This window comes from Oncorhynchus mykiss, chromosome 7 (assembly GCF_013265735.2).
Source record: "Oncorhynchus mykiss isolate Arlee chromosome 7, USDA_OmykA_1.1, whole genome shotgun sequence".
Classification (NCBI taxonomy): domain Eukaryota; kingdom Metazoa; phylum Chordata; class Actinopteri; order Salmoniformes; family Salmonidae; genus Oncorhynchus; species Oncorhynchus mykiss.
This window is the reverse complement of record NC_048571.1, coordinates 56,598,994-56,626,940: the sequence shown is the minus strand read 5'-3', so window position 1 is coordinate 56,626,940 and position 27,947 is coordinate 56,598,994. Positions and strand designations below refer to the sequence as shown.

Below are 27,947 nucleotides of genomic sequence, written 5' to 3'. Positions count from 1 at the left end.
TGGTAACTCTGACAGTAACCCTGACTGACTTTACCATGGTAACTCTGACAGTAACCCTGACTGACTCTACCATGGTAACTCTGACAGTAACCCTGACTGACTCTACCATGGTAACTCTGACAGTAACCCTGACTGACTCTACCATGGTAACCCTGACTGACTCTACCATGGTAACTCTGACAGTAACCCTGACTGACTCTACTATGGTAACTCTGACAGTAACCCTGACTGACTCTACCATGGTAACTCTGACAGTAACCCTGACTGACTCTACCATGGTAACTCTGACAGTAACCCTGACTGACTCTACCATGGTAACCCTGACTGACTCTACCATGGTAACTCTGACAGTAACCCTGACTGACTCTACCATGGTAACTCTGACAGTAACCCTGACTGACTTTACCATGGTAACCCTGACTGACTGACGAGGTTGATTGTTATATAACATTGTATGATGTAAGATTTGGAGGTTATAAGTGAATGTGGATATATTTTTCACTGAATAACCCTCTTAATGTAAGATGGCGCCGGAGAAGATGGCAGACGTTTTATGTGCCCTCAGCCGATTGTTTTTTGTTGGTCATTTATTTTTGTACTTATTTTGTACATAATGTTGCCGGTACCGTCTCTTTTTTACTGCTGCTCTTTCATTTCTTGTTACTTTTATCTCTTATTCTTATCCTTTTTTGAACTGCATTGTTGGTTAGGGGCTTGTATGTAACTATTTCACTGTAAGGTCTACACTTGTTGTATTCGGCGCATGTGAATAATACCGTTTGATTTTGATTTGATTTAATTTAATATTCTCCCGTCATGGTGCATGAAGCAGCCTTGTCCACCGATGCGTATGCAACGCTAGCCGTGGGCACATCTCACACACACACACACACACACACACACACACACACACACACACACACACACACACACACACACACACACCACTGTTGGATTGTACTTCCGTGTGAAGGACTATGTGCTGACTACTATTTTGCCATACAGTACCCTTAGAGTGGCTGTACTGTTCTGCCCTGTACTGTAATATTGTACTGTACTGTGAGGGGGTTGAGAGGAGCTGTGCAGATGGAACGTATCTGGAGGAGTTATGTCTCCTAATGGAGCAGCTAATGGAGTACTGCTGGGTTATTGATGAGAGAGAACAGGGAGAGAACAGAGGAGAGGACCAAAGAGAGGAGGAGAGGACAGAGTTAAACAGTGGAGGGAGAGAGAGGAACATGAGCAGGACAAGATGATGGGGAAGGAGAGAATAAGGAGAAGAGGAGAGGATGGATTGCTTTTTGGGGAGAGTCCCAGGTTCCAATTTTAAGAACTTTCTGACAAACATGTATTTATTTAAATGTTACTCAGACAATTTGATTGATTGATTACAAAACACTAATCAGATTGGTCACAACGCAAACTCCCACAGAAGCATCCTGGAAGAAATAAGAGCAGGACTCAAATTCATCTTGAAAAGAGAGGGAATAGAAAACCAGGGAGGATCGGAGGAGGGAGGGCAGGAGGAGAGATAGAGGGATGAAGGGCAGGAGGAGGACAGAGACAAAAATACCTGAGAGAGTGATATCTGAGATGGGAGGAGGATGGTGGAGGCAGGTAACTCTCTCAGGCAGTAGAATATAGCAAGACATAGAAACCTAATTACAGTGACTCCATTGTGGGTTGTGGACCCACTGAGGCAATATTTCATAGGAAATCCTATTAGGTTGTACATTGGGTTTGGTAACTTGGTGGGTCACAAGGAAAACTGGTAACACTTAATAATAGCTTTCATTAATGAGTCATTAACTATTAACAAGTAGTAGGAGAAGATTAAAAGTTAAAATATGTTTATTGTCACGTTACCAAAACACCCCTAAGATGCAATTGGAACACAGTCTGCACATGGTTCCCTACATTTACATATTAGTCATTTAGCAGACGCTCTTCTCTAAAGTAACTTACAGTAGTGAGTGCCTACATTTTCATACACTTTCCTCCTACTGTTCCCCCGTGGGAATCGAACTCACAACCCTGCTTTACCAACCGGGCCACATGGGACGTATATGTTTTGACATCCCAGTGAGTACACCTCACCTCAGCCAGTGTAGAGGCATGAGGCGCCAGTAGGACTGTTGCGGTGACCGTATTTACCACCACACCGGCAGTCAGCAGTCATCAAATTCCATGTGACCGTTTAGTCACTGTAATTAGGCTTCTCCAAGCTCTGATGCTGCTGCTGGTCATTAGTAGCCTACCAAACGTGCTAACTGCCTGGTACTCAGCACTCTGTTGTCCCTCCAATCACTCTGACATCAATGCAAATGTAATCAAAAATCTAATCATTAGAACACATGAGCTCATGTTGCGCAACATTTCGATAGGCTATGCAATTGCATGAGAAAACAGAGTGATGGCCTCTACTAAAAAGAGGAGGATCCCATCAGCTTTCTATAGGCTAGGCCTACTATATTTATTTCCTAATATTAAGCACATTGCTTATATTTACAACAGGAGTATAGCCTACCTGGCCGGCATGAAAATGAACCACGGAGGACACTTTTTCCATTCGCTATTTAAGTGCATCGATTACGTGTTTTCCCCCCCGCTGCCCCTGTTTTAAGACAGGTGCATGATAATGTTCCATTCTAAATCAAAACAAATTTCACACATTATTTAGTATATGTAAAGACAAGATTCAATCAAGAATAGACTGATGGGTGACAATATTAGCCTATCACTTGTGAATGATATATTATCACCTGTGAATGATGCTCAGCATAAGAAACAATGCCTTTTTTGCGACTTTATCTAATCATAGTCGCACACCTCATGTAGCCTAGCCCATAAGCCTGTATGTTTTGATAAGGTTTGTATTACAACTAAAGTGGCCAAATAACTTCTTAAAATTAAGCACATTCTGCTTTACAAGGGGTGTAGAGCCTAACTGGCATGCATAAGCAGCCTGTGAGTTACAAGTTTGGGAAAGATCATTTTCACCATAAAAATGCACCTTTATAATAAAAACATTACATGCATAATTGCTGTTGTGGTCACAAAAGTTCTGATCTGTTGCGTCAGCCTCATTTGGTAAAAATAGTTTTTTTGATGCTACTGGTTGTATTAAATTTGGGATCTATCACATCCCACCACTGTCCCAGACTATATTTGGAATATTTATTTCTCACACAGAATAGGTCGACTTTTGTACTATGGGGGATAGTAGATTGACATATGCTAGTGCTTTTGCTGTACGTTAGGCCTACTCATCTTGTTGGCTGACGAAAAGTAAATGTGGACAGTTCCAATATCTTCAATATGCACCTCGGAATTGGATAAGAACGCGCGCGGTTACATCCCCGATGTGTCTGTCTTCACTTGTAGCCTGTGAGAAGACCTGATCACGTGACGGAGAGCCATGTGAGTGAGAAGTGCTTCGGAGCGCACAGTACTCAGGGAGAAGGGCACTTGCCACAAAAAGCATGGATTTTTACCACACACAAAGGGGATGCCGCCGTGAAATTTGGGCCATTATCAAGTGCTTGTCAAATTGTGAATGAGTGACTGATGAAGTGTGTACAGCCTGCGCAAAAAACAAAGCAGCGCTCATGCCTTTCAAGCGACTTTTTTCAAATCATCATTAGAGTAGCATCATATACCGTATTAAAAATCTAAACATATAGCCCAACGTTTGTAGAACAACTAAAGTTACATTAATAACTCTAAATTAAGCATATAGGAATCCCTATTTCTTTAACCGCTCAACACAGAATAGCCACGTGAGCACTCCATCAAATCGTTTGGAGAAAATATCCTTTCTATTTTGTACAGCTTTGTTCAATTGTATTCTTCATATTATAAAATAATGCCACAGAATTCTAAGCAAATTGTGTCTGCTAAATGAACTAGTGTAGCCCACAGCCATATGACACAGCCAGATCAGGGCCAAAGATAAGGACAACTCAGAATATGCTATTCTGTTCTTCTAAAATAGACATTTTCTTCATATCATGCTTCCTCGATCGGGGCTGTTTGATACCCCTGTTTCCTTCCTGCAATCTGAGAGGTGCGGTGGCTACTGAGTCTTTCACCTCCACCCCTCCTTTCTCTACCTCTTTCTCTCTCTTTCAAGTTTCAATGTCAAGTTCACAAATACAGTGAAATGCCTTTCTCGATAGCTCCAAACCCAACAATGCAGTAATCAATGTCGTGTAGTAATAAAAATACCATAAGGTAGAACAAAGAAAATAAAAATAAGAAATAACAAGAACCTGAGAAGTAAGTAAGCTATTTACAGGACCAGTTCCAAAACCATATTTACATGCAGGGATACTGCAGTGATAGATGTAGATATCTATAGGGGAAAGGTGACTAGGCATCAGAATATGATAGAGAAACAGCAGCGTATATGATAATTGTATGTGAGTGTGTATGCGTGTGTTTTAAATGTGTCAGTTATGTGTGTGTGAGCAAATTAAGTGAGTGTGTGTGTGTGTGTGTGTGAGAGTTGTAGAGTCCTGTCAGTGTGCACAGAGACAGCGCAAAAATTGTAAGAAAATACAAGGGTCAACTCAGATAGTCCGTGTAGCCATTTTGTTAACTATTTAGCAGTCTTATGGCTTGGGGATAGAAGTTGTTCAAAAGCATGTTGGTGTCGGACTTGATACACCGGTCCCGCTTGCCATGTGGAAGCAGAGAGAACAGTTTATGGCTTGGGTGTCTGGAGTCTTTAATGATTTTCCAGGCCTTCCTTTCACACCGCCTGATATAGAGGTCCTGGATTGCAGGGAGCCCAGCCCGAGTGATTTACTGGGCTGTCAATCGCATTGACCTACAGAGGGTGGTGCTGTTGCCATATCAAGCATTGATGCAGCCAGTCAAGATGCTCTCAATGGTGCAGATGTAGAACTTTATCAGGATTTGATGGCCCATGCCAAACATTTACAACTTGAGGGGGAAGAGGCACTGTAGCACCTTCTTCACTCCTGGTTTTGTGTGTGTGGAACATTTGAAGTCTTTAGTGATTTGGGCACAGAGGAAATTGAAGCTCTCGACCCGCTCCACTGCGTCCCGTCGATGTGGATGGGGGCGTGCTCGTTTTCCTTGTCTCCACGATCAGCTCCTTGGTCTTACTGAAGTTGAGGGAGAAGTTGTTCGTCCCGGCACCATACTGCCAGGTCACTGACCTCCTCCCTGTAGGCTGCCTCATCGTTGCCGGTGATCAGGCCTACCTCTGTTGTGTTGGAGTCATGGGTAGCCACACAGTTGTGGGTGAACAGGGAGTACAGGAGGGGACTCAGCACACACCCCTGTGGGGCCCCCGTATTGAGGGTCAGCGTGGCGGAGGTGATGTTTCCTACCCTCACCACCTGGGGTTGGCCTGTGAGGAAGTCCAGGATCCCATTACAGAGAGAGGTGTTCAGTCCCAGGATCCTAAGCTTGGTGACGAGCTTGGAGGGGACAATGGTGTTGAACGAGCTGTAGTCAATTAACAGCATTCTCACATAGGTATTCCTCTTGTCTATGTGGGTGAGGGCTGTGTGGAGAGCAATTCAGATTACATCGTCTATGGATATGTTGGGGCAGTATGCAAATTGGAGTGGGTCTAGGGTGTCTGGGATGATGGAGTTGATGTGTGCCATAACCAGCTTTTCAAAGCATTTCATGATTACTGATGTGAGTGCTTCAGGGTGGTAGACATTGTGGTATAAAGCCTTAAAGGTGCTGCATGGTCATTCCGACATCTGCATTGGCCGTGCATCATTTATGGTGATATAGCCTCTGTAGAAGTTAGGGCATTCATACTTCTTGTGCTTCACGGAGCAGAGCTGTTGTGAAGGAAGTTGTCAAGGAAATGAGTTTGTGTTTATACAAGACCTCCCACCCCCACCTACTGTCAATCAATCATGTCAATGTGGATCTATACAGAGCCAGTGCGGTACCGAGCTCTGCATGCATTCAGAGGCTCCGCAATTGCGTCACACCATCCGTACAGCGCCTCCGAGCACATTTTCAAATCAAGCATAATTAGTCTCTCAGAGTTCTTGGGAACAGGCATGATGGTGGTCTGCTTGAGACGTGGGGATTACAGACTGGGACAAGGAGAGGTTGAAAATGACTGTGAATATGCCTGCCAGCTGTTCTGCGCATACTCTGAGAATGCACCCTAGAATATTGTCTGGCTACGTGGCCTTGCGAGTGTTGATCTGATTAAAAACCTTACTCAACACAGCCTCGAAGAGAGTCAGATCACCAATTCCTCTGGGTTGGTGGGGGCCCTCACGCACGGCGCGGTGTTGTTATTGTCGAAGCATGAATAAAATGCATTGAGTTGGTCTGGTAGAGAGGCATCGTTGGGCAGATCACGGCTGGGTTTTCCGTTGTAATCCGTAATGGACTGTAGCCCCTGCCACATGCGGTGGGCGTCGGAGCCTGTGTAATAAGATTCCACCTTGTCCCTATATTATACTTTTGCGCCTTAGGATCTGTGCTGACACAATATTGGGGAGGTGCACAAGCCTGTGTGTGTGCTCAGACTAAAGAGACAGCTGCTTTCAACCCCTATCACATCATTTAGGCTACACGGGCCAGATACAGGGCCCACTGAGTCCGACCTGAACTTCTCTCTCTCTCTCACACACACACACACACACACACACACACACACACACACACACACACACAGTGTCTGTCCGGGCCTTCATACAGAGACGCACACATCTCCTGTGACAGTGTCAGAACAAGTCTGCTTAAACAGTCACATACAACAGAGAAGAAAGCAGAGGGAGATGTGTGTGTAAGGTAGGGGGGAGAGAGAATTTTGATTTAAAAGCTCATTTGTCTGGGGGAGAGCCCACCCCAGAGGGCTGCATTATAAACCGTAATAGCTTAACATGTTAATCTGCGACTCTTTTCTTTGAGCTTAATGAACACATTCATCCTCGGGTGTGTGTGTACTTGGTGTGGGTGTGTGTGTGTCATTAGAGTCAAGTTATTCTGAGATATATGCATACATGAACGCACATTAAACACAGATTACACATAAGCTACCGGTCAAAAGTTTTAGAACACCTACTCATTTAAGGGTTTTCTTTATTTTTACTATTTTCTACATTGTAGAATAATAGTGAAGACATCAACACTATGAAATAACACACATGGAATCATGTAGTTACCAAAAAAAGTGTTCAACAAATCAAAATGTATTTTATAGTTAAGATTCTTCAAATAGCCACCCTTTGCCTTGATGACTGGGTGTCAGGATGGGGTAAGACAGGGTGTCAGGGTGGGGTAAGACAGGGTGTCAGGGTGGGGTAAGACAGGGTGTCAGGGTGGGGTAAGACAGGGTGTCAGGGTGGGGTAAGACAGGGTGTCCGGGTGGGGTAAGACAGGGTGTTAGGAGGGGTAAGACAGGGTGTTAGGAGGGGTAAGACAGGGTGTCAGGGTGGGGTAAGACAGGGTGTCAGGTTAGGGTAAGACAGGGTGTCAGGGTGGGGTAAGACAGGGTGTCAGGTTGGGGTAAGACAGGGTGTCAACGTGGGGTAAGACAGGGTGTCCGGGTGGGGTAAGACAGGGTGTCAGGGTAGGGTAAGACAGGGATCTAATGATGCCATGACTGATAAATCAGCACAATCAGAGCACAGGGGATGGGTATTATTCCCAACCAAAAACACACATCAACATACACACAACATTTACAGACTACAGTATGTGTGTGTGTGTGTGTGTGGTCTCTCCCATCCGCTCTTTCAGTGAGGAGTTAACTGTCTGCTTTAGTGAGCTCAAGCCACAGCCATAATGCCTCTCTCTGCCCCAGGCTTCTGACTGGATAACTAATATGTCTGTTATAATTGAAATAAAACATTAAGCTGAACCTACCAGAATTTGACAACAGTTCGACAGTGCGTTCACACACACACAAACTGAAGCAGGCAGCCACAGGCCATGTACAGTAGCAGGCAGCCATGTTCAGTAGTGTAAAGCACTAAGTAAAAATACTTTAAAGTACTACTTAAGTAGTTTTTGTGGGTATCTGTACTTTACTTGATTTATTTATCTATATTATTTTTTTACCCCAATTTCGTGGTATCCAATTATTAGTAGTTACTGTTTTGTCTCATCGCCTCAACTCCCGTACGGGCTCGGGAGAGACGAAGGTCGAGAGCCATGCGTCCTCCGAAACACAACCCAAACAAGCTGCACTGCTTCTTAACACAGTGCGCATCCAACCCGGAAGCCAGCCGCACCAATGTGTTGGAGGAAACACTGTACACCTAGCGACCTGTTTAGTGTGCACTGCGCCCGGCCCGCCACAGGAGTTGCTAGTGCGCGATGAGACAAGGATATCCCTACCGGTCAAACCCTACCTAACTCAAACGACACTAGGCCAATTGTGCGTCGCCCCATGGACCTCCCGGTCGCGGCCGGTTGCGACAGAGCCTGGGTTTGAATCCAGAGTCTCTGGTGGCACAGCTAGCACTGCAGTGCCTGAGACCACTACGATGCAGTGCCTGAGACCACTACGATGCAGTGCCTGAGACCACTGCACCACCTGAGAGGCTTACTATTTATATTTTTGACAACTTTTACTCTTCTCTTCTCTACGATCCTAAAGAAAGTAAATGTACTTTTTACTCCATATATTTTCCCTGACTCTCAAAAGTACTCGTTACATTTTAAAAGCTTAGCAGTACAGGAAAATGGTCCAATTCACACAGGTATCAAGAGAACATCCAAATCAAATCACATTTTATTGGTCTCATACACGTGTTTAGCAGATGTTATTGAAGGTGTAGTGAAATGTTTGTGTTTCTAGCTCCAACAGTGCAGTAATATCTAAAAGTCATATTTAACAATTTCACAACATTACACACAAATCTAAAGTAAAGGAATGGAATTAAAAATATATACATATTTGGGCGAGCAATGTTGGAGTGGCCTAGACCCAGACACATTAGAATAGAATAGAATACACTATATACACATGAGACGAGTAATGCAAAATATGTAAACATTATTAAAGTGCCTAGTGTTCCATTATTAAAATGGCCAGTCTATATTTCAACTGGCTCACCCGTCTCAATGTCTCCTGAATGCCCATCTGCTAGCCTGCTCGGCGCGGCCTGCTAGCTGTCTAGAGCACACCGGACTGTTAGCTGAAGAAGTCCATCAGCAAATTTTTTAGGGCTACTATACCTATTTTGCCAATTGGCCTGGACCCTTCTACGACATGGAGCCCTGCTGATCCATCACGACTGGTCTGACGACATAACCACATGAACGGGCTACACACATCCTACCATACCTTTGTCTGTACATTATGCCTTGAATCTATTCTACCGTGCCCAGAAACCTGCTCCTATTACTCTCTGTTTCGTACTAGACGACCAGTTCTTATAGCCTTTAGCCATACCCTTATCCTGCTCCTCCTCTGTTCCTCTGGTGATGTAGAGGTTAACCCAGGCCCTGCAGTGCCTTCCTAACCATCTTAAATAAGCATGCCCCATTCAGAAAATGTAAAACCAGGAACAGATTTAGCCATTGGTTCACTCCAAACCTGACTGCCCTTGACCAGCACAAAAACATCCTATGGCGTATTGCATTAGCATCGAATAGCCTCTGCGATATGCAACTTTTCAGTTAGGAAGTTAGGAACCAATATACGCAGGCAGTTAGGAAAGCAAAGGCTAGCTTTTTCAAACAGAAATTTGCATCCTGTAGCACAAACTCCAAAAAGTTCTCCTCCCAGCTGCCCACTGCACTGAGGCTAGGAAACACTGTCACCACCGATAAATTCATGACAATTGAGAATTTCAATAAGCATTCTTCTACGGCTGGCCTTGCTTTTCACCTGGCTACACTACCCCGGTCAACAGCCCTGCACCCACCACAGCAACTCGCCCAAGCCTTCCCCATTTCTCTTTCACTCAAATCCAGATAGCTGATGTTATGAAAGAGCAGCAAAATCTGGACCCCTACAAATCAGCCGGGCTAGACAATCTGGACCCTCTCTTTCTAAAATTATCAGCCGAAATTGTTGCAACCCCTATTACTAGCCTGTTCAACCTCTCTTTCTGTCTGAGATCCCCAAAGATTGGAAAGCTGCCATGGTCATCCCCCTCTACAAAGGGGTAGACACTCTAGACCCAAACTGCTACAGACCTATATCTATCCTACCCTGTATTTCTAAGGTTTTCGAAAGCCAAGTCAACAAACAGATCACCAACCATTTAGAATCCCACCGTACCTTCTCCTCCATGCAATCTGGTTTCAGAGCTGGTCATGGGTGCACCTCAGCCACGCTCAAGGTCCTAAACAATATCATAACCATAAGAGACAATGCTGTACAACTGTATTCATCGACCTGGCCAAGGCTTTCGACTCTGTCAATCACCACATTCTTATCGGCAGACTCGACAGCCTTGGTTTCTCAAATGACTGCCTCGCCTGGTTCACCAACTACTTCTCAGACAGAGTTCAGTGTGTCAAATCAGAAGGCCTGTTGTCTGGACTTCTGGCAGTCTCTATGGGGGTGCCACAGGGTTCAATTATCGGGCCGACTCTCTTCTCTGTATACATCAATAATGTCGCTCTTGCTGCTGGTGATTCTCTGATCCACCTCTACGCAGACGACACCATTCTGTATACTTCTGGCCCTTCGTTGGACACTGTGTTAACTAACCTCCAAACGAGCTTCAATGCCACACACCATTCCTTCAGTGGCCTCCAACTGCTCTTAAATGCAAGTAAAACTAAATGCATGCTCTTCAATCGATCACTGCCCGCACCTGCCCACCCGTCCAGCATCACTACTCTGGACGGTTCTGACTTAGAATATGTGTACAACTACAAATACCTAGTTGTCTGGTTAGACTGTAAACTCTCCTTCCAGACTCACATTAAGCATCTCCAATCCAAAATTAAATCTAGAATCGGTTTCCTATTTCGCAACAAAGCATCCTTCACTCATGCTGCCAAACATCGTAAAACTTACTATCCTACCGATCCTTGACTTCGGCGATGTAATTTACAAAATAGCCTACAAACACTCTACTCAGCAAATTGGATGCAGTCTTTCAAAGTACCAGCCGTTTTGTCACCAAAGCCCCATATACTACCCAACACTGCGACCTGTATTATCTCATTGGCTGGCCCTCGCTTCATACTCGTCGCCAAACCCACTGGCTCCAGGTCATCTATAAGTATTTTCTAGGTAAAGCCCCACCTTATCTCAGCTCACTGGTCACCATAGCAGCACCCACCCGTAGCACGCGCTCCAGCAGGTATATCTCTTCTAGATTTAATTTTGGATTGGAGATGCTTAATGTGAGTCTGGAAGGAGAGTTTACAGTCTCACTAACTTTAAGCACCGGAGCCAATTCCTCCTTTGGCCGCCTTTCCTTCCAGTTCTCTGCTGCCAATGACTGGAACGACCTGAAAAAAAAATAATCACTGAAGCTGGAGACTCATATCTCCCTCACTAACTTTAAGCACCAGCTGTCAGAGCAGCTCACAGATAACTGTACCTGTATATAGCCCATCTGTAAATAGCCCATCCAACTACCTCATCCCCCATACTATTATTTATTTGATTTATTTTGCTCCTTTTCACCCCAGTATCTCTACTTGCGCACTCATCTTCTGCACATCTATCACTCCAGTATTTAATTGCTATAATGTAATTATCTCGCCACTATGGCCTATTTATTGCCTTATCTCCCTTATCCTACCTCATTTTCACACACTGTCTATAGACCTTTTATATTGTATTATTGACTGCATGTTTGTTTATTCCATGTGTAACTCTGTGTTGTTTGTGTCGCACTGCTTTGCTTTATCTTGGCCAGGTCGCAGTTGTAAATGAGAACTTGTTCTCAACTAGCCAACCTGGTTAAATAAAGGTGAAAACAAATGTATATAGGACAGGAAGTTTGTCCCCGGTGATGCACAGACCGCACCACCCCTTGGAGAGCCCTGCGGTTGTGGGCGGTGCAGTTGCCGTACCAGGCTGACAGGATGCTCTCAATTGTGCATCTGTAAAAGTTTGTGAGGGTTTAAGGTGCCAAGCCAAATTTCCTCAACCTCCTGAGGTTGAAGAGGCGCTGTTGTGCCTTCTTCACCACACTGCCTGTGTGGGTGGACCATTTCAGTTTGTCAGTGATGTGTATGCCGAGGAACTTGAAGCTTTCCACCTTCTCCACTGCGGTCCCATCGATGTGGATAGGTGGGTGCTCCCTCTGCTGTTTCCTGAAGTCCACAATCAGCTCCTTTGTTTTAGATACTTTGAGTGAGAGGTTATTTTCCTGGCACCATAATCCCAGGGCCCTCACCTCCTCCCTGTAGGCTGTCTCGTCATTGCTGGTCATCCCTACTGCCTCTGATCTGGCGGACTCCCTAACACAAATGCTTCATTTATAAATTATGGAGTGTGCCCATGGCTATCCATTTCCTGGTTGCTAAAATTCTAATCATTCATCTAATTTCAGTTTGTGGCAAAACAAGCAAGTAGAAAATCATTTGACCATTTAAACTGCTGTGAAATATATTTTCTATAACCAAAAATATTGTATTTTCAGCTGTTTGAAGCTGGTGTAGAAAACCGAAAGTAAAAGACGCGAAAACAATTCTTAAAAGTGGGAAGCATTGAAATAGCGCACATAGAACAGATCTACCGGTTCTTAGACTTGCTTTCAATGAGAATGACAGATCTTTAACTCACATTTCTATGTCAGGTTGCCCAAAAAGGTACATATTGCAGCTTTAATATAAGGAATTTGATATGATTTATACTTTTACGTTCGATACTTAACCCTTGCGTAGTCTTAACATTCTGTATACTCTCCTTGTCCTCATGGTCAAAAATGACCCGCCTTCACTTAAATCCCTAACATAAAGCAGCTTAATTGAATTTTAAACTACAAATCTTTAGCATGAAGAAACAACCTGTCATTCATCACAAACTTTGTGAATATCCTGGTTTTCCCTCTTCACAATGCAGAAAGACTGCATTTAATCAGTGGACACCATTCGTTTTTATTACAACACACCTGTCATAATTGTTTTCTTTACTAAAGTAGAGGATTATTATTATTATAATTGAGAAAGGTCCTGCATAGGTGTAAACATACCGTAGTTATACTGACCCAAGAAAATAGTCCGATAGATCTATTCAGATAGCAGCCGATAAGACAGCTAACGATTAGCGGGCCGCAGATGGGCGTTCTGGTAACGTTGCGACGGAGGGGCCAGTTGGATATCTCCCTCGAGCAGATAACGTCTGTAGTCCAGTCGTGAAGGCCCGGTGGGGCTCCGCATCGGCAGTAAAACGGATAGGGTCCAGATAGGTGATTGTAGCCCAGGAGTTGCTGATGGAACTCTTCAGCTGGCTAGCTCTGGAATAATTGATGTTTGCTCTGGGACAAACGTAAGCCAATAGTCACTCGGATAGAAGCTTGCTGGCTGTCAGATCCAAGTGTAAATATCCAGAGCTTGTGGTAGAAATCCGGGGATATGGAGAGAAAATAGGTCCAGTATGCTCTGGTCTGAGTCGCGTTGTACAAAACTGGCGTTGTACAAAATCGTCCAGTAAACTGGCTAGCTTCTGGGCTAACTTCTGGCTAACTTCTATTGTGGATTTCAGATTTGAGGTGAATAATACTTTTTTTTTTTTTTTTTTTTAATTGGTGAGGCGGGTTGCAGGAGAGTGTTTTGAAATTGAGACTTAAAAAAAAATATATATATATAAAAAGATGCGAAGAAAATATGTAAATATATATACAGTGGTGCAAAAAAGTATTTAGTCAGCCACCAATTGTGCAAGTTCACCCACTTAAAAAGATGCGAGAGGCCTGTAATTTTCATCCTAGGTACACTTCAACTATGACAGACAAAACGAGAAAATAAAATCCAGAAAATCACATTGTAGGATTTTTTATTAATTTATTTGCAAATTATGGTGGAAAATAAGTGTACACTTCCAATGTGATTTTCTGGATTTTTTTTCTCATTTTCTCTGTCATAGTTGAAGTGTACCTATGATGAAAATTACAGACCTCTCATCTTTTTAAGTGGGAGAACTTGCACAATTGGTGGCTGACTAAATACTTTTTTGCCCCACTGTATACACGGGATACGACAAGACGAGGACAAAGGACGTCTGACTGCTATGCCATCTTGATTGTACATGAATAATGAATCATAACCAGTAGTATCTACCAGGAATAATGAACCATAACCCGTAGTATCTACCAGGAATAATGAATCATAACCAGTAGTATCTACCAGGAATAATGAATCATAACCAGTAGTATCTACCAGGAATAATGAATCATAACCAGTAGTATCTACCAGGAATAATGAATCATAACCAGTAGTATCTACCAGGAATAATGAATCATAACCAGTAGTATCTACCAGGAATAATGAATCATAACCAGTAGTATCTACCAGGAATAATGAATCATAACCAGTAGTATACACCAGGAAGAGTGAATCATAACCAGTAGTATCTACCAGGAATAATGAATCATAACCAGTAGTATCTACCAGGAATAATGAATCATAACCAGTAGTATCTACCAGGAATAATGAATCATAACCAGTAGTATACACCAGGAAGAGTGAATCAAATAATAATGAAAGATGTTTGGTGAATCTATGAATTATGTATGACCACTGGAGTTTTTGCCACTCTAAATATATTTTTTTATAGAATATTTTGAAATGCATTTCATCACTCAAAATCTTGCCAAAGCATATTCTGTAAGAGTGGTTAACATGAACTTAAAATAATTTGACAGTATTTATATGAATCGGGTCATGAACAAGGGAGAGGTTAAACGTAGGGTACTGTAAGTCTGACAAGCTTATTCCCACACTTTACGATAACTCTGTTGCAGTGGTCTTAGGTAGTCTCCATACAGGCTATTCCCTCCATCGCGACACCACTGCTCAGTTGAAGAGCGTGTGATCTCCATGCAGCACCACAGCACCATGTGCCTTTGGAAGAGCACCCCTCAGCCTCAGAAGATGCTCTTCATAGGTCATAGAGTCATTATACCCTAATGTAGGACTATATGCCTACTAGCCAAAATAAAGCGCAGAGCATGCATGATGCTTGCAACTCATCCTTCATTCAGTTCAGTCAGTCAGTATGTCATCCATTCAGTCATTTGCCTGAGTTGCAATAGGAACTAAATCACAGAATAGAACAGTCTTATCCATTTCTTTATTGAAATCCATGTGTGTATTCAAATTTGTCAAATTTCTCCAAAGTTCTTTAGCCTATCACTTTAATAATTCAATAATTAATGTTGGCCTATACAAATTAAAAAGGCCTTCAACTTGTATGCATTGCAATTTAAGATATAATTTTGGGTACGAGTGTCTTTTAATTGTAGAACTTTATTTGTGTTTTACAACTGTTTTTATTATAGGGCTCACCTATAGAGACCCTAGCTCACAGTCCTCTAAATATAGCCTCTAAATATTTTTTCACCAAAATAGTTGAAGCACGTGCAGTGGCTGATAGGGAAAACAGATCTGGCAATAATAATAGGCTATAGATAGTCTTGATCATTTGGGACCCCTTGGCTATTTCGCTCAGGAGAGGTTATAGCCAAGACTTAATCAATATTTTGTTTTGTCTCATTTATTAATATGGATATACCCTCTGTGTGATGAGGTTGTATAACACAAATGGCTATAACAAGCCTACATACAGAGTGGAATTCACTAATACAACAGTCAAAAGGCCTAATATAAGGCCTACAGTCCGCGTTCCCAACTACTGGAAAAAGTGTGACTCATCGTTACAATAGCCCCACGCGGCTATAAAAATTAATTATGCAATTGTATGGCCATTAAATAACACAAAACAGCATGGCATATTTATATAGTGGAATAGGTCTATCCTAAATCATATTTACTTTCTATTTTGCAGCTCAGGCGGTTATTCTAGACAATGCTCTTATGTGTCTTTATCATTCTCACACAAGTCATTTGCTAAAGGCCCAAGCCTATACTACGTCATTTACTGGTATAACCTTGTTATTGAATGCAGTTCTAAAACAAGCTCTAGACTTTTATTTTGGAAATTAAACCAGAAGCTGCAAAGCAACTCTGATGTCTGGTCTGAAGTTGTTTGATTGACTATCTAACTTCAAATAGCTACGTTCGGTTCATGTCCTTTGCAGATGCCACATTACTGACAAAAGTTTGTACGCATAAAAAAGATGTGTAACCGAGTGAAGGGAGACATAAAGTAAGAATTGAAAGAATAAGTGTTAATTCATAGTTGTAACGTAGGGTTTGTACGTTTACAGATCCATTCATGTTTGACGCATGGCTTTTCTTACGACGCTAACAATTTACGTATGGATTTTCTTATAGTCCTAACGATACGTTTGTTCAACCTTTTGGCAGGTATCTGGCTACATAGTCTAGTTTGTGGTGCGGGAATAATTACAAGCAGAGAATGCCAAAGCTGTCATCAAGGCAAGGGGTGGCTACTTTGAAGAATCTCTTTGTTTAACACTTTTTTGGTTCCTACATGATTTCACATGTGTTATTTCATAGTTTTGATGTCTTCACTATTATTCTACAATGTAGAAAATAGTAAAAATAAAGAAAAACCCTTGAATGAGTAGGTGTGTCCAAATTTTTTTCACTGGTACTGTACATATTCATATTTTTTTAAGTGGTCATTTAGCAGACACTCTTATCGAGAGCAACTTACAGGAGCAATTAGGGTTAAATGCCTTACTCAAGGACAGACAGATTTTTCACCTAGTCTGCTTGGGAATTCGAACCAGCGACCTTTCGATTACTGGACCAATACTCTTTAACTCTAGGCTACCTGCTGCCTGTTCCGGGATTTATCCGATGGCATTGAGGAGTTTATCACATCAGTCACAAGGCTTCATTAATAAGGGCATCGATGATGTCGTCCCCAGAAGCTTGGATTACAGGCAACAGGCCAGAGCTTCCGCATTCAAGGAGTGGGACACTAATCTGGATGCTTATAAAAAAAATCCCACTACACACTCCGACAAACCATCAAACAGGCAACGTGTCAATACAGGACCAAGATCGAATCCTACTACATGCTCGTCAGATGTGGCAGGTCTCGCAAAATATCATGGAATACAAAGGGAAAACCAGCCGTGAACTGTCCAGTAACGCAACCACATAGCTGAGAAAAGTAGGGGTGCTGCAGCACCCCCTGAAAAATCTGAACATCAAAAGATATATAAATTCTCACAAAAGTAATGCATTGTATTAGCGGACGAATGTAGCCGACTGTAGAGAGGGCAAATCCACCCTCCCTTCTTCGCTGTGAAAGAAATCACACCACCTCCAAACATCTTCCCGCGGCTATGCGCAAGCCTACCAGATGAGCTAAATACCTTCTATGCTCAGGCTAGCAACACTGAACCATGCATGAGAGAACCAGCTGTTCTGGATGATTGAGTGATTACCCACTCCGTAGCCGATGTAAGTATGACCTTTAAACAGGTTAACATTCACAAAGCCACTGGGCCAGACGGATTACCTGGATGCGTACTCAGAGCATGCGCTGACCTGCTGCCTAGTGTCTTCACTGACATTTTCAACCTCTCCCTGTCTGAGTCTGTAATACCTACATGTTTAAAGCAGACCTCCATAGTCCCTGTGCCCAAGAAAGCCAAGGTAGCCTGTCTAAATTACTATTGTACCATAGCACTCACATCTGTAGTCATGAAATGCTTTGAAAGGCTGGTCATGGCTCTTATCAACACCATCATCCCAGACACCCTGGACCCACTCCAATTTGTTTACCGTCTCAACAGATTTACAGATGATGCAATCTCTATTGCACTCCACACTGCCCTTTCCCACATGGACAAAAGGAATACCTACGTAAGAATACTGTTCATTGACTACAGCTCCGCGTTAAACATCATAGTGCCCTGCAAGCTCATCACTAAGCTAAGGACCTTTGGATTAAAAATCTCCCTCTGCAAATAGATCCTGGACTTCCTGATGGGCCGCCCCCAGGTGTTGAGGGTAGGCAACAACACATCCGCCACACTGACCGTCAACACGGGGGCCACTCAGGGGTGCGTGCTTAGTCCCCTCCTGTACTCCCTGTTCACCCACATCTGCGTGGCCACGTATAACTCAAACACCAGCATTAAGTTTGCTGACAACACAACAGGATAGGCCTGATCACTGACGACGATGAGACAGATTATAGGGAGAAGGTCAGAGACCTGGCAATGTGTTTCCAGGACAACTGCCTCTCCCCCAATGTCTGCAAGACAAAGAAGCTGATCGTGGACTACAGGAAACAGAGGGCCGAGCATGCCCCCATCCACATCGATGAGGCTGTAGTGGAGCAGGTCGAGAAGTTAAAGTTAATCAGTGTCCACATCACTAAGGAATTATTATGGTCCACACACACCAACACAGTCTTCCCCCCCAAGAGTCTGAAAAGATTTGGCATGGCCCCACAGATCCTCAAAAAGTTAGAAAGCTGCACCATTGAGAGCATCTTGACTGGTTGCATCACATCAGCAGTGTGGTTCTCCAATAAACTCAAAAACCCACAATCACACATTCCAAATTGAAACACATTTTTTGGTAGGATTTTCTTTTTTTTACAATAACAACCTTACATAAACAAAATACAATGAACAGACACAGACAAATTTAAACAAACATGATTGACATCACACCTGCTCAGACGCACATGTTCCCACCTCAACCATGCGTATGTCTCAACCACAATCTCCCTCAACCTTCATCCCCTGGAACTTTAAAGTGCTTGTAGCACTCTATTCTAGATGGCCTCAAATTGCACTCTTCTATTTTTCTCTGTAGCCCACACCTTTTCAATATATAAAAAATAATACATTTAATTCATCCACTGTCGAAGAGACGGAGGAGGATCATTTGATGTTCAGTTTATGAGTAGAAGTTTTTTCAAAATCATTAGTGAGAAAAGTATGGTCCACCCCATTGGGCATATGAGGGTTTGGGCTATGTCCCAATTCTCCAACTTTCTACCGTTGTGCCATTGCACAGTACCCATCATAGATTTCATGCAGACTGACGTTTGATGTCATGGATCTTGCCCTGGAGGCAGAACTGAGCGATTTCCACTCGATGGGCTAGCTGCAAGGTCAAAAATTGGCTATATCCCAAAATACATCAAAACAAAAATGTGCTTTTTGTTCTTAATTTGTGGTTAGGGTTAGGTATCAGGGTTAGCAGTGTGGTTAAGGTTAGGGTTAAGATCAAGGTAAGGTTTAAAATCTGATCCAGGCTGCATCACTTCTGGCCGTGATTGGGAGTCCCATAGGATGCACAATTGGCCCAGCGTCGCCTGGGTTCGCCGTCATTGTAAATAAGAATGATTTCTTAACTGACTTGCCTAGTTAAATAAATGTTAAACTTAAAAAAATATATATATGGCTGTGCCAGCTAGTGACCACTGGAGCTGCCTCCAGAACAAGATTCATTACAATAAATACCAACCTGTGGATTCCATGGTGGTACTCCCTCCATTCAATGCTTCCTTACATGAATCCAATGCTTTCTTACACCAATCCAATGCTTTTAAACCAATGACAGGGAGTTGGCAAATGCACACTTTGGCAGAAGGGTGGAGAATCGGGATGCAGCCACAGTCTCCTTTCCTTGGCTCCTGTCCTTCATTGCCATTGATAGGTCATTATAGAGATTGAGGGGAAGAGCAAGGGGGCTTGAACCAGTGACCCTGTGGTAAGAGAGGATTAACTATAGACCATGACCATCATCTCCTCTAGCACAACAGCAGTAGTCTGGGGAGGACACCCCTTAAGATCCACACCTCTTGGCAGAACCTCTGCTGGGTTATGGAGGTAATTGGATACATGTATGTGTGTGTGGTGTTCTCTCTCACCTGAGGTAGAGCCGCGTAGATCTGACGCTGGAGCACATCCCTTTCATGCAGCGCACCCTGCAGCTTGGTCTGTGATTGGATGAGTGTCTCCTGGGTCTCGCGCAGGGACTCCAGCAGCTTATCTCTCTCGTCCAGCATGTTGACCATCAGTTGTTCGAAGTTGGCTTCCGGGTCCGAGCCGTTCTGAGCCCCTCCACCCCGGGGAGGACCCCCCGAGTCCCCCTCGGTGATCGTTGGCATCACCTCGCACATCATATTCGCTGCTTGGTGCTTATAGTCCTATAGGCGTGTATCGCTGTAATGATATGGGCGATATCCTCTGCTCTCTGTAGGCTACTCGCTGCCGCTGGCTAATAAACACAATGATTGATTGATGTGAATAGACTATTTATCGTTGATGATCGCGATTATTAGAAAATGGCATTAATCATCTTAATGAAAAACTTTCTTCCAGAATCATGAAATTTAAATCAGGCGATTGTTGACCTTTTTTCCATGTCTGCCGGCGATGGTTCATCTGGCACATCCGCCCAACCCCGCGCGCCACTCATGTAATTCCAGTGCGTGTGATTTGATTGACGGATCAGATACACTGTGATGCCGCCGCTGACCCTGTCGATGACATGTTCCAATCAACTGATCTGGGTTCCGAGGTTTATTAGGCGCTCTTTTGCTTCAACAGACACCAGTTGCCGATAACCTTTTCACAGAGAGACGGCGATAGCCAGCTAGGCATGTCTGCGGCATCTGCCTTCTCAACCCCCCGCTGCCATCTCCACACCGCCACCGAGCAGACACACACACCACTCCTCCCTCTCCCTCACACACGGGCTCCCGCAGCTGTCACCACTACCGCTACGGAAACCGAGCAACTCGCCGCTTTCTACAAAATAATTTAAGCATCATTTACATCTATGTCACCGCATGTGACCACAGCAATCCACATGGTCGCACGTCGTTTATTTCCCCCCTTTTGACCAGCGGACAAATTCAGTATTGTGTTAAGACAACGGAAAATCTTCGAACGCTCTCTCCATAAAAAAATGTAACATTTGCTCTAGCGGCAGAAGAACCCCTCACATCAGCACCACCTTGCGCGTCGACGCGCTATTATGCCACGCCGTGCATGCGCGCTCTGGCGACTGAGACCAAAATTGTGTCATGCGCAGCGCAGCCTGATGGGACCCGTTATGAATTATGGAACTGGAATTAAATGGAAACTAAAATACCGCATTGGGATATAAACTGGATGTTATTCATAAACAAATGCATTAGGGTGCCTAGCCTATAGCCCATTGGACAATAGTCTGCCCATAACCCTTCCAAACATTGGCTTCTGTTTGTCTTATTTTAGTGCGTTGTTCAGTAACACCACCACGCCTGGATGCTTGTGTTATATCTATAAATGCTGCATTTACCATTCATGAATCTATTTCTCATCTGATGCATTTTCGCCGGTATGGCAGAGCTATGACACAAATCCGGGATATTCAAAGATTCTAGTACGACTATGGCTGACATTGCAATTTCCGATTCCTGTAGTGGGCTAGGCTACTGCACTGTAAAGACTATAAATTCATGTTTTGACTCATGTTATGACCAAATCATAAAATGTAGGACGTCAGTAAGCTAAAATGGTTTCATAGTAGCCTGGCTGTCTCTCTTATGCTACTTCATAAGATTTAAGATGACAAAATATGTTGGGATTTTAACTCAACCTTCATCAGAGATACTATTGAGGAGATGGAAAATTCCATTGGAATCGTATTAACGCCCGTTGTGTACGTTGCCCACGGGCCGTCAATGTAGCGGTGCATTCTGGGAGAAGGGGCGCTAGCCTAAAAACACAATATGAACATATATTTCGTAAACAATAAGTACAACATTATCAAATATTTTCCGAGATAGTTCACTTGTTATCTGTAATATAGTATAGCTTGAAATCGTGACATTACGTACTTTCGAGGAATAGGCAGGGTTTTCAACATTTGATGCGTTCAAGACAACTGGGACCTACGTGGTCAAATCACAACGTTAGTAATCTTCAAGTCGGAGCTCTAGAAAGAGGCCCGAATTCCCGAGGCGGAATTGTTAGTTGGATGACCGTTCAAAACTATTTTCCCAGTCAGAGCTAGTTTTTTCAAAGTTAACAGTTGTTTGAACGCGGCATCATACCCTGATTTTGATAAGGGATTGCGTGACGATTACACAATTGTTCGACAGTCTGCTGGTGAGGCGTTATACGTTCCTCCATTCCTTTTCCAATGGGATTCCTATCTCCTCCTTTCCTTAATATATCTGTCCTCATTCTGGGTAACCGACTAATCTGATTGGCGAATGACCACTCTTGTCCAATCAAATTCGATAAGGATGAGCTCGTCGTTGACAACTGAAACGAAGGAAGTCTCGCGTTATTTAATGAACGTCAACTAATTTGCGTCAGTCCCATGATGGCTGACGATCCTGGAGGAACATTTTTCGATTGCTGTCCCACTTTTTTCTCTTTCTCTTTACCTCTGCTTGTCATAGAGACATGGCAGGACACACAGCCTCGATAAGTGGCCACAGACCCCTCTTACCGTCATGCCCAAGAAAGGGAACCGAAAACGGCTGAAATTTCGGTCCGGGGACATCTGCTCCGAGTCAGGTAGCTAGCTCGCTAAAGCGAAGTCTTTCAGTGGTGGACATATTGGGTTGATCCTCGAGGATAAAAATCAAACTACCCGATTCTATTACCATCATTGATTAAACATATAATAATTGCATGTGCATATTCATGAGGCTTGCAATGTCAGAAAGGTATGTAAAGGCCTATTTTTGGTTGATGTCAGGCATGCCCATCAGAGGCGAATCGCAGTGTAGCTAACGTTAGTCAGTAGGGTTCGTGGGTGGAATCACTGGTGAAGCCGAGTCAATTTAAAAAAAGTCATATTACAACCTATGTTGGGATATTTGCGTTTGCTCTGTAACTTATAAATACAAATACAACGTTTTTAATCTCAAAACCAGAGAGCAGGTTCAGTCCACAAAGCAAATATTGCTTTGAAAGTTATGACCTGCAGCATGGTCAAGCAAGTTAATGTTTGACAGTTCACTAAAACACATACTGATTTATAACTACAGTTACTGCAAGTCAGCACAAATACAACAGGAGCACTGCCTCTGCTATTCCAGCACCATTTCAAATGAAACATTTAAATAAAATCAAGATATACTTAGTTTAATACACGGAAAACAAACTTACAGATCCCAAAAACAATTTAGTCCAATCAATGTTGCTAAATATCATGTGGCTGTCTATGGTACTGATTTTTGTCAGTGTGCACATGTAAGAAAAAAACTAAAATTCCCTCACCCTACTTGTAGACTAGTTGAATGCCATCCTCTCTTACATGTTGGCAAAATGGGCTATGGCTCTGTTATATAGTACGTTTTTGGTTTATTTTCATAGGCTAGCATGCATTTTAGCTAGGTTGCCTAACTTCCTCACATGGGCTAAAATTAACCACATACGTTAGCTAGTTAACGTGTGCTAACTAGGCTTCATCTAAGCTACATATTGAACTTCAATCGTCTCAGACCAGTGGCAGAATATATTCATTTATGGTTAGCTCATTTTTATTGGTCAAATATTTGGGGAAGCCTGGCTTCCCATGGGGCTCCTGAGTGGCGCAGCAGTCTAAGACACTGCATCTCAGTGCTAGACAACACTGAGTGTAGTTAGACTTCTCATTGTATTCCTTTCTCTGCTGTGTTCTGAGAAAAGTGAAAGGGCGTGTTCGAGCGGATCACTTTTGTCAAGCCGGTGACCATCGGCTTGCATACTTGGTGCTTTCAAGACAACTGGGAACTCCGAAAAAACAAATAGGAAAATTGGAGCTGCCATGCATTGAGCCTTGATGTTGATGACGTGTCTGACTTTCTGCTGTCGCAGATGCACCACTCCCCTGACTTGACTGATTGACTTTCGTCTACAGTCGGTTGCTTACCGTTAGCACTGAAATGAGCACAAAGAAAAGTCATGTTTGAGCCTATCAAATACATGATGCATCTTGGGTAAATTGTGACTGATTGACTGACTGATCGACAAGTAGTTATTTATGATGCAAAGGGAGTTGTTAATCAGTCAGTAGGCAGTTGCCTGCAGTGTCGAACAAGCCAAAAGTGTCTGACATACCTAACTAGTGTTCAGGTCACCACAGACAAAGGAAAAGGCATGAGGGGAGCAAGAAGTTGTTTAGTACTATTGAGATGCACCCTATGTTATTGTGAGCTCTTGGTAAACGGCATATTCTCCCCTCTCTTGCAGTGACTGTCGCTGATTTTGCCAATGCTGACCCAGCCGTTGTGAAGTCGGGGAGGGTGAAAAAGGCTGTTGCCAATGCAGTTGAAAAAGAAGGTAAGATCATCAATCAAAATGCTTGGGCATGTCCATTCTACACACACAGCAATACATTGATAAACCACATTATTGTGCTTACTAACTTTCCACTGTGCTTGTCCTGCAGTGAAGTTGTTGTGTGGACTGGAGGCGTCACAGGGTTCCTTACAGGAGGTGTTCTCGTCAGTGTCCAGCCTCACCGGAGACGCCCTTGAGAGTAGCGACGACCTCGACCCCAGGGAGGATGGAGTGAACGAGCCTAAAGAGGCACGCAAGAAGAAAAACAAGAGAAGGAAAGGTACACCGCCTCTAGTCATGCATTTTAGAGTTGAGGGCTGCGTCTCATTCCAGATGGTTGCTCCCTTCCCTCTGTCCATGTTAACTGATATTACACAGTGTAACTGGGTAGGTGATAGCAATAAGCTGTAAACTAGGCCTACTTGGAGCTATTGTGTTCACCTATCCAGTCATTTCAGCACCGTATGTGAACAAGGATGGATAGGAGTGAACAACTTTTCTGAATAAAACACAGCCCATCGTTTGACTCTTATCTGTTTTCCCAGAGTGTAGCGAGTGCAGTGATGGAGAGGACTACACAGTGGATATCTGGCTGGTGCTGGCTTCTTATATCCGTCCAGAGGATGTGTGTACGTTTGCTCTGATCTGCAGAAACGCCTGGACCGTCACCTGCACTGCTGCCTTCTGGACCAGACTATACAAAAGGTAGGGTTAGACATTTTCATTGCCACAACTGATATTTTAGGTGGGCTCCTGCAGCTCTTGATAAGACTTGAATCCTGGAAAGTCAGATGCCCTTGGCAACTGGCCCCTAAAGGAGAAGTAGCCTAGTTTTCTTATTTATGTATTTTCTCTCCCTCTATCCCCTGTCTCTCCCGCTCCTATAGACACTACAGTCTGGATGCTTACCTGCCGTTTCGTCTGCAGCCAGACTCCATAGCAAGGAAGCGTTGTCTACGGGCTCGTGTGATTCGCTCCCTCTTCCACCTGTATGAGCCATTCAGCTCACGTGTCTCCCTAAGCCCCGCCCTCCCCGAGTCCCCGCCCACCACGCTACTTAACTCCAAGGTAAAGAATCAAGATGGCAACAGGCTAGCGGTTGTGCCATAGAACTGTATGGTGTGTGGAGTTAGAGGTTCTCTCCTTATTCGGATCCTGTGAGGGTCTGATAAATTGATCTGTACTATAACTCACTAATCCTGATCCATCAAGTTCTGGCTTTAATGTGCACTTGACACTTGTGCAATCCAATGCTAAGAGATGTTTTACCTTTTTTCTTTGCACCCCAGTATCTCTACTTGCACGTTCATCTTCTGCACATCTACCATTCGTGTTTAATTGCTATATTGTAATTACTTCGCCACCAGGGCCTATTTATTGCCTTAACTCCCTTGTCTTACCTCATTTGCACTCACTGTATATAGACTTTTTGTATTTTGTTCTACTGTATTATTGACTATATTTTGTTTATTCCATGTGTAACTCTGTGTTGTTGTATGTGTCGAACTGCTATGCTTTATCTTGGCCAGGTCGCAGTTGCAAATGAGAACTTGTTCTCAACTAGCCTACCTGGTTAAATAAAGGTACAAATAAAAAATGTTTTACCTGTTTTCTCCTCTGCAGTGTCTGCTGTTCTGGGTCAATAAGGTTGTGGGCACTCGACCTGAGCCCATGTGGGAGTTCAACTTCAAGTTTGTGAAGCAGGTATGTATTCATGCCGAACTGTCTGAAGTACACTAGTGAAACATGTTTACTTTAAATTTGAAATAAAACATTTAATTGTATTGAAGGATACCATAGTTTGTGTGTCTCTCCTCTAGGCGATGAGGTGTAAGGCTGGCAGTGCCACCCGGGGTCTGCTGCTGCCCCGTCAGTATGAGGAGGTCCATGCCAACCCAGACTCAGACTGCTACCTGCTGCAGGTCACCACCCTCAACTTCATCTTCACCTCAATTGTCATGGGGATGACCCTTTCCCTGGTCAGTACACCACTCACTCATCCTGGTTTTTACTCTGTAAAGACCGTCTCCATCCATGAAGTTGCATTGTTAGTCACAATGTGGTTGTACCTCATAGTGGGGCTGTTTTAGGAGAGGGGAACCTGTGCCTCCTTCCTGTCTAACCCACTCTGTCTCTGTTCCCTCTCCAGTTTAACGTCAATGTGAATGCGGACATGCGTCACCACAGAGTGTGTCTGGTGTTCCAGGACTCTCCTCTCCAGCAGGGGAGGAGGAAAGGGGAGCAGGGGGGGACACAGGTGGTGCTGGACCCTGTACACAGCGTGAGACTCATGGACTGGTGGCATCCTCAGTACCCTTCATCCCCCTACACCTAGAGCCCTCATATTATCCCACATGCTCCACACAACACCCATTTAGTCCTAGAAATCACTGTAACCGTCTGCTCGAACACCTAGAGCGCCCAAAACCATCCACAATACCGTCTCCCTGTACACCCAGAACCTTGCTTCACCTCACCCTTCTCCAGCCCCCAACACAGTCCTCTAGTGTATTATTTACATCCCCCTACACCAAAAACCACCTACCTCCTCAGTACCCTAGCTCTCTATAGACAAACCCTCAACTTCCAATCCCCCTTACATTGCCTACCCTCAGACCACCCTATAAGTTTGTTGAACAGATGTAGACAATGTAATTTCTTTTAATATTTCCTCTCTAACTGTGACCTCTAAGGGACTTTTGATTTCACTTATTGATTTGACTATTCTACGGGCCAAAATTATGATTTGCTGCTTGCGTAATTATTTGATTTGATACCTCTAATCATTGCTTACTTTTAAATTGTAATTTTTAAAACCCCACCTCCTGATTCATCCCCTGTGTATTCTCCTCAGGAAGTAATGTCAGATCTGAAAACTCTGGTCAGTTCTGAGGCTGCTGCATTGTAGCGGAGCAGCATTTTATATCCTGCCTCTGTCTGTTAGAATGTTTATGAACACCAGGAGACCAGTCGTATGTAAACAATGACCAGTAGAAACATGTGAATCATGCTTAATTTCAAAAAAAAAAAAGGGGTGTATTTGAAGAATCAACATATAATACCCACAGGAGACTATTTCAGTTTTACTATTTACTCAATCGTCCAATCAAAATGCATTTAAGAACATTTGTGTTTGAATTCAGAAGTTTATCGTGTGTAGTGAAAAGCAAAGCTTTTTGTTGATCAGACCTGAAATTGCTTTATTGTAAATACATGTATAGCTGATTGACCTTGTGAAGGACATGTATACATGTTTGGCTGTGCGAGCCATCCATAATATCATTCCGCATGTAAAGTCTGGAAGCTGTCTGTATGTGATCTGATTGTTTGGCCAACCTCCTGTACTGTAATACAACTAAAGAACCCCTTCCATACTATTCTTTATTTCTCTATCAATACAAATGGGGTTTCTTACTATCATATGTTTCACATATGGTGATATATACTTAAAATGTTGCTGCTATATAGCCGGTGGGGTAAAGTAATACTGTATTTAGCCTATCCAACTGTTTCCTTGACAATAGTGCCCTTTTGTGGTAAACAGAGGTAACATGGAAAATGTAACTTTAAAAAAAATATTTTATTTAACCAGGTAAGCCAGTTAAGAACAAATTCTTATTTACA

The 27,947-nt window shown here is 43.4% G+C and overlaps 2 protein-coding genes across 13 annotated transcripts in view; one reads left to right on the top strand and one right to left on the bottom strand.

The window, feature by feature from the left end:
- Window positions 1-21,049, bottom strand: part of ppfia4 (PTPRF interacting protein alpha 4) — a 110,922-nt gene extending 89,873 nt beyond the window's left edge. For 5 of the 12 annotated variants that reach the window (XM_036983578.1, XM_036983587.1, XM_036983583.1 and 2 more), the window contains exon 1: window positions 19,925-21,048. In XM_036983578.1, the coding sequence (XP_036839473.1) occupies window positions 19,925-20,179 (255 nt within the window). In that variant the 5' untranslated portion in view covers window positions 20,180-21,048. Of the gene's footprint in view, window positions 1-19,924 lie in introns of all 12 variants that reach the window. The other 7 variants (XM_036983575.1, XM_036983582.1, XM_036983577.1 and 4 more) reach the window with 4 other exon arrangements.
- Window positions 21,050-22,346: 1,297 nt separating this feature from the next.
- tmem183a (transmembrane protein 183A) lies at window positions 22,347-27,698 on the top strand. The gene is made up of 8 exons (XM_021609806.2): window positions 22,347-22,571; window positions 24,234-24,323; window positions 24,433-24,603; window positions 24,869-25,028; window positions 25,211-25,391; window positions 25,947-26,027; window positions 26,144-26,302; window positions 26,473-27,698. The coding sequence occupies exons 1-8, from the start codon at window positions 22,508-22,510 to the stop codon at window positions 26,656-26,658; spliced, it is 1,092 nt and encodes a 363-aa protein (XP_021465481.1). The 5' UTR covers window positions 22,347-22,507; the 3' UTR covers window positions 26,659-27,698.
- Window positions 27,699-27,947: the final 249 nt, after the last annotated feature.

Excerpts from the sequence above, each read along its gene's own strand:
- tmem183a (XM_021609806.2), top strand. The coding sequence starts at position 22,508 with ATGCCCAAGAAAGGGAACCGAAAACGGCTGAAATTTCGGTCCGGGGAC. Across the intron at positions 24,324-24,432 it reads CAATGCAGTTGAAAAAGAAG|TGAAGTTGTTGTGTGGACTG; the intron begins GTAAGATCATCA and ends CTTGTCCTGCAG. Across the intron at positions 25,392-25,946 it reads CCACGCTACTTAACTCCAAG|TGTCTGCTGTTCTGGGTCAA; the intron begins GTAAAGAATCAA and ends TCTCCTCTGCAG.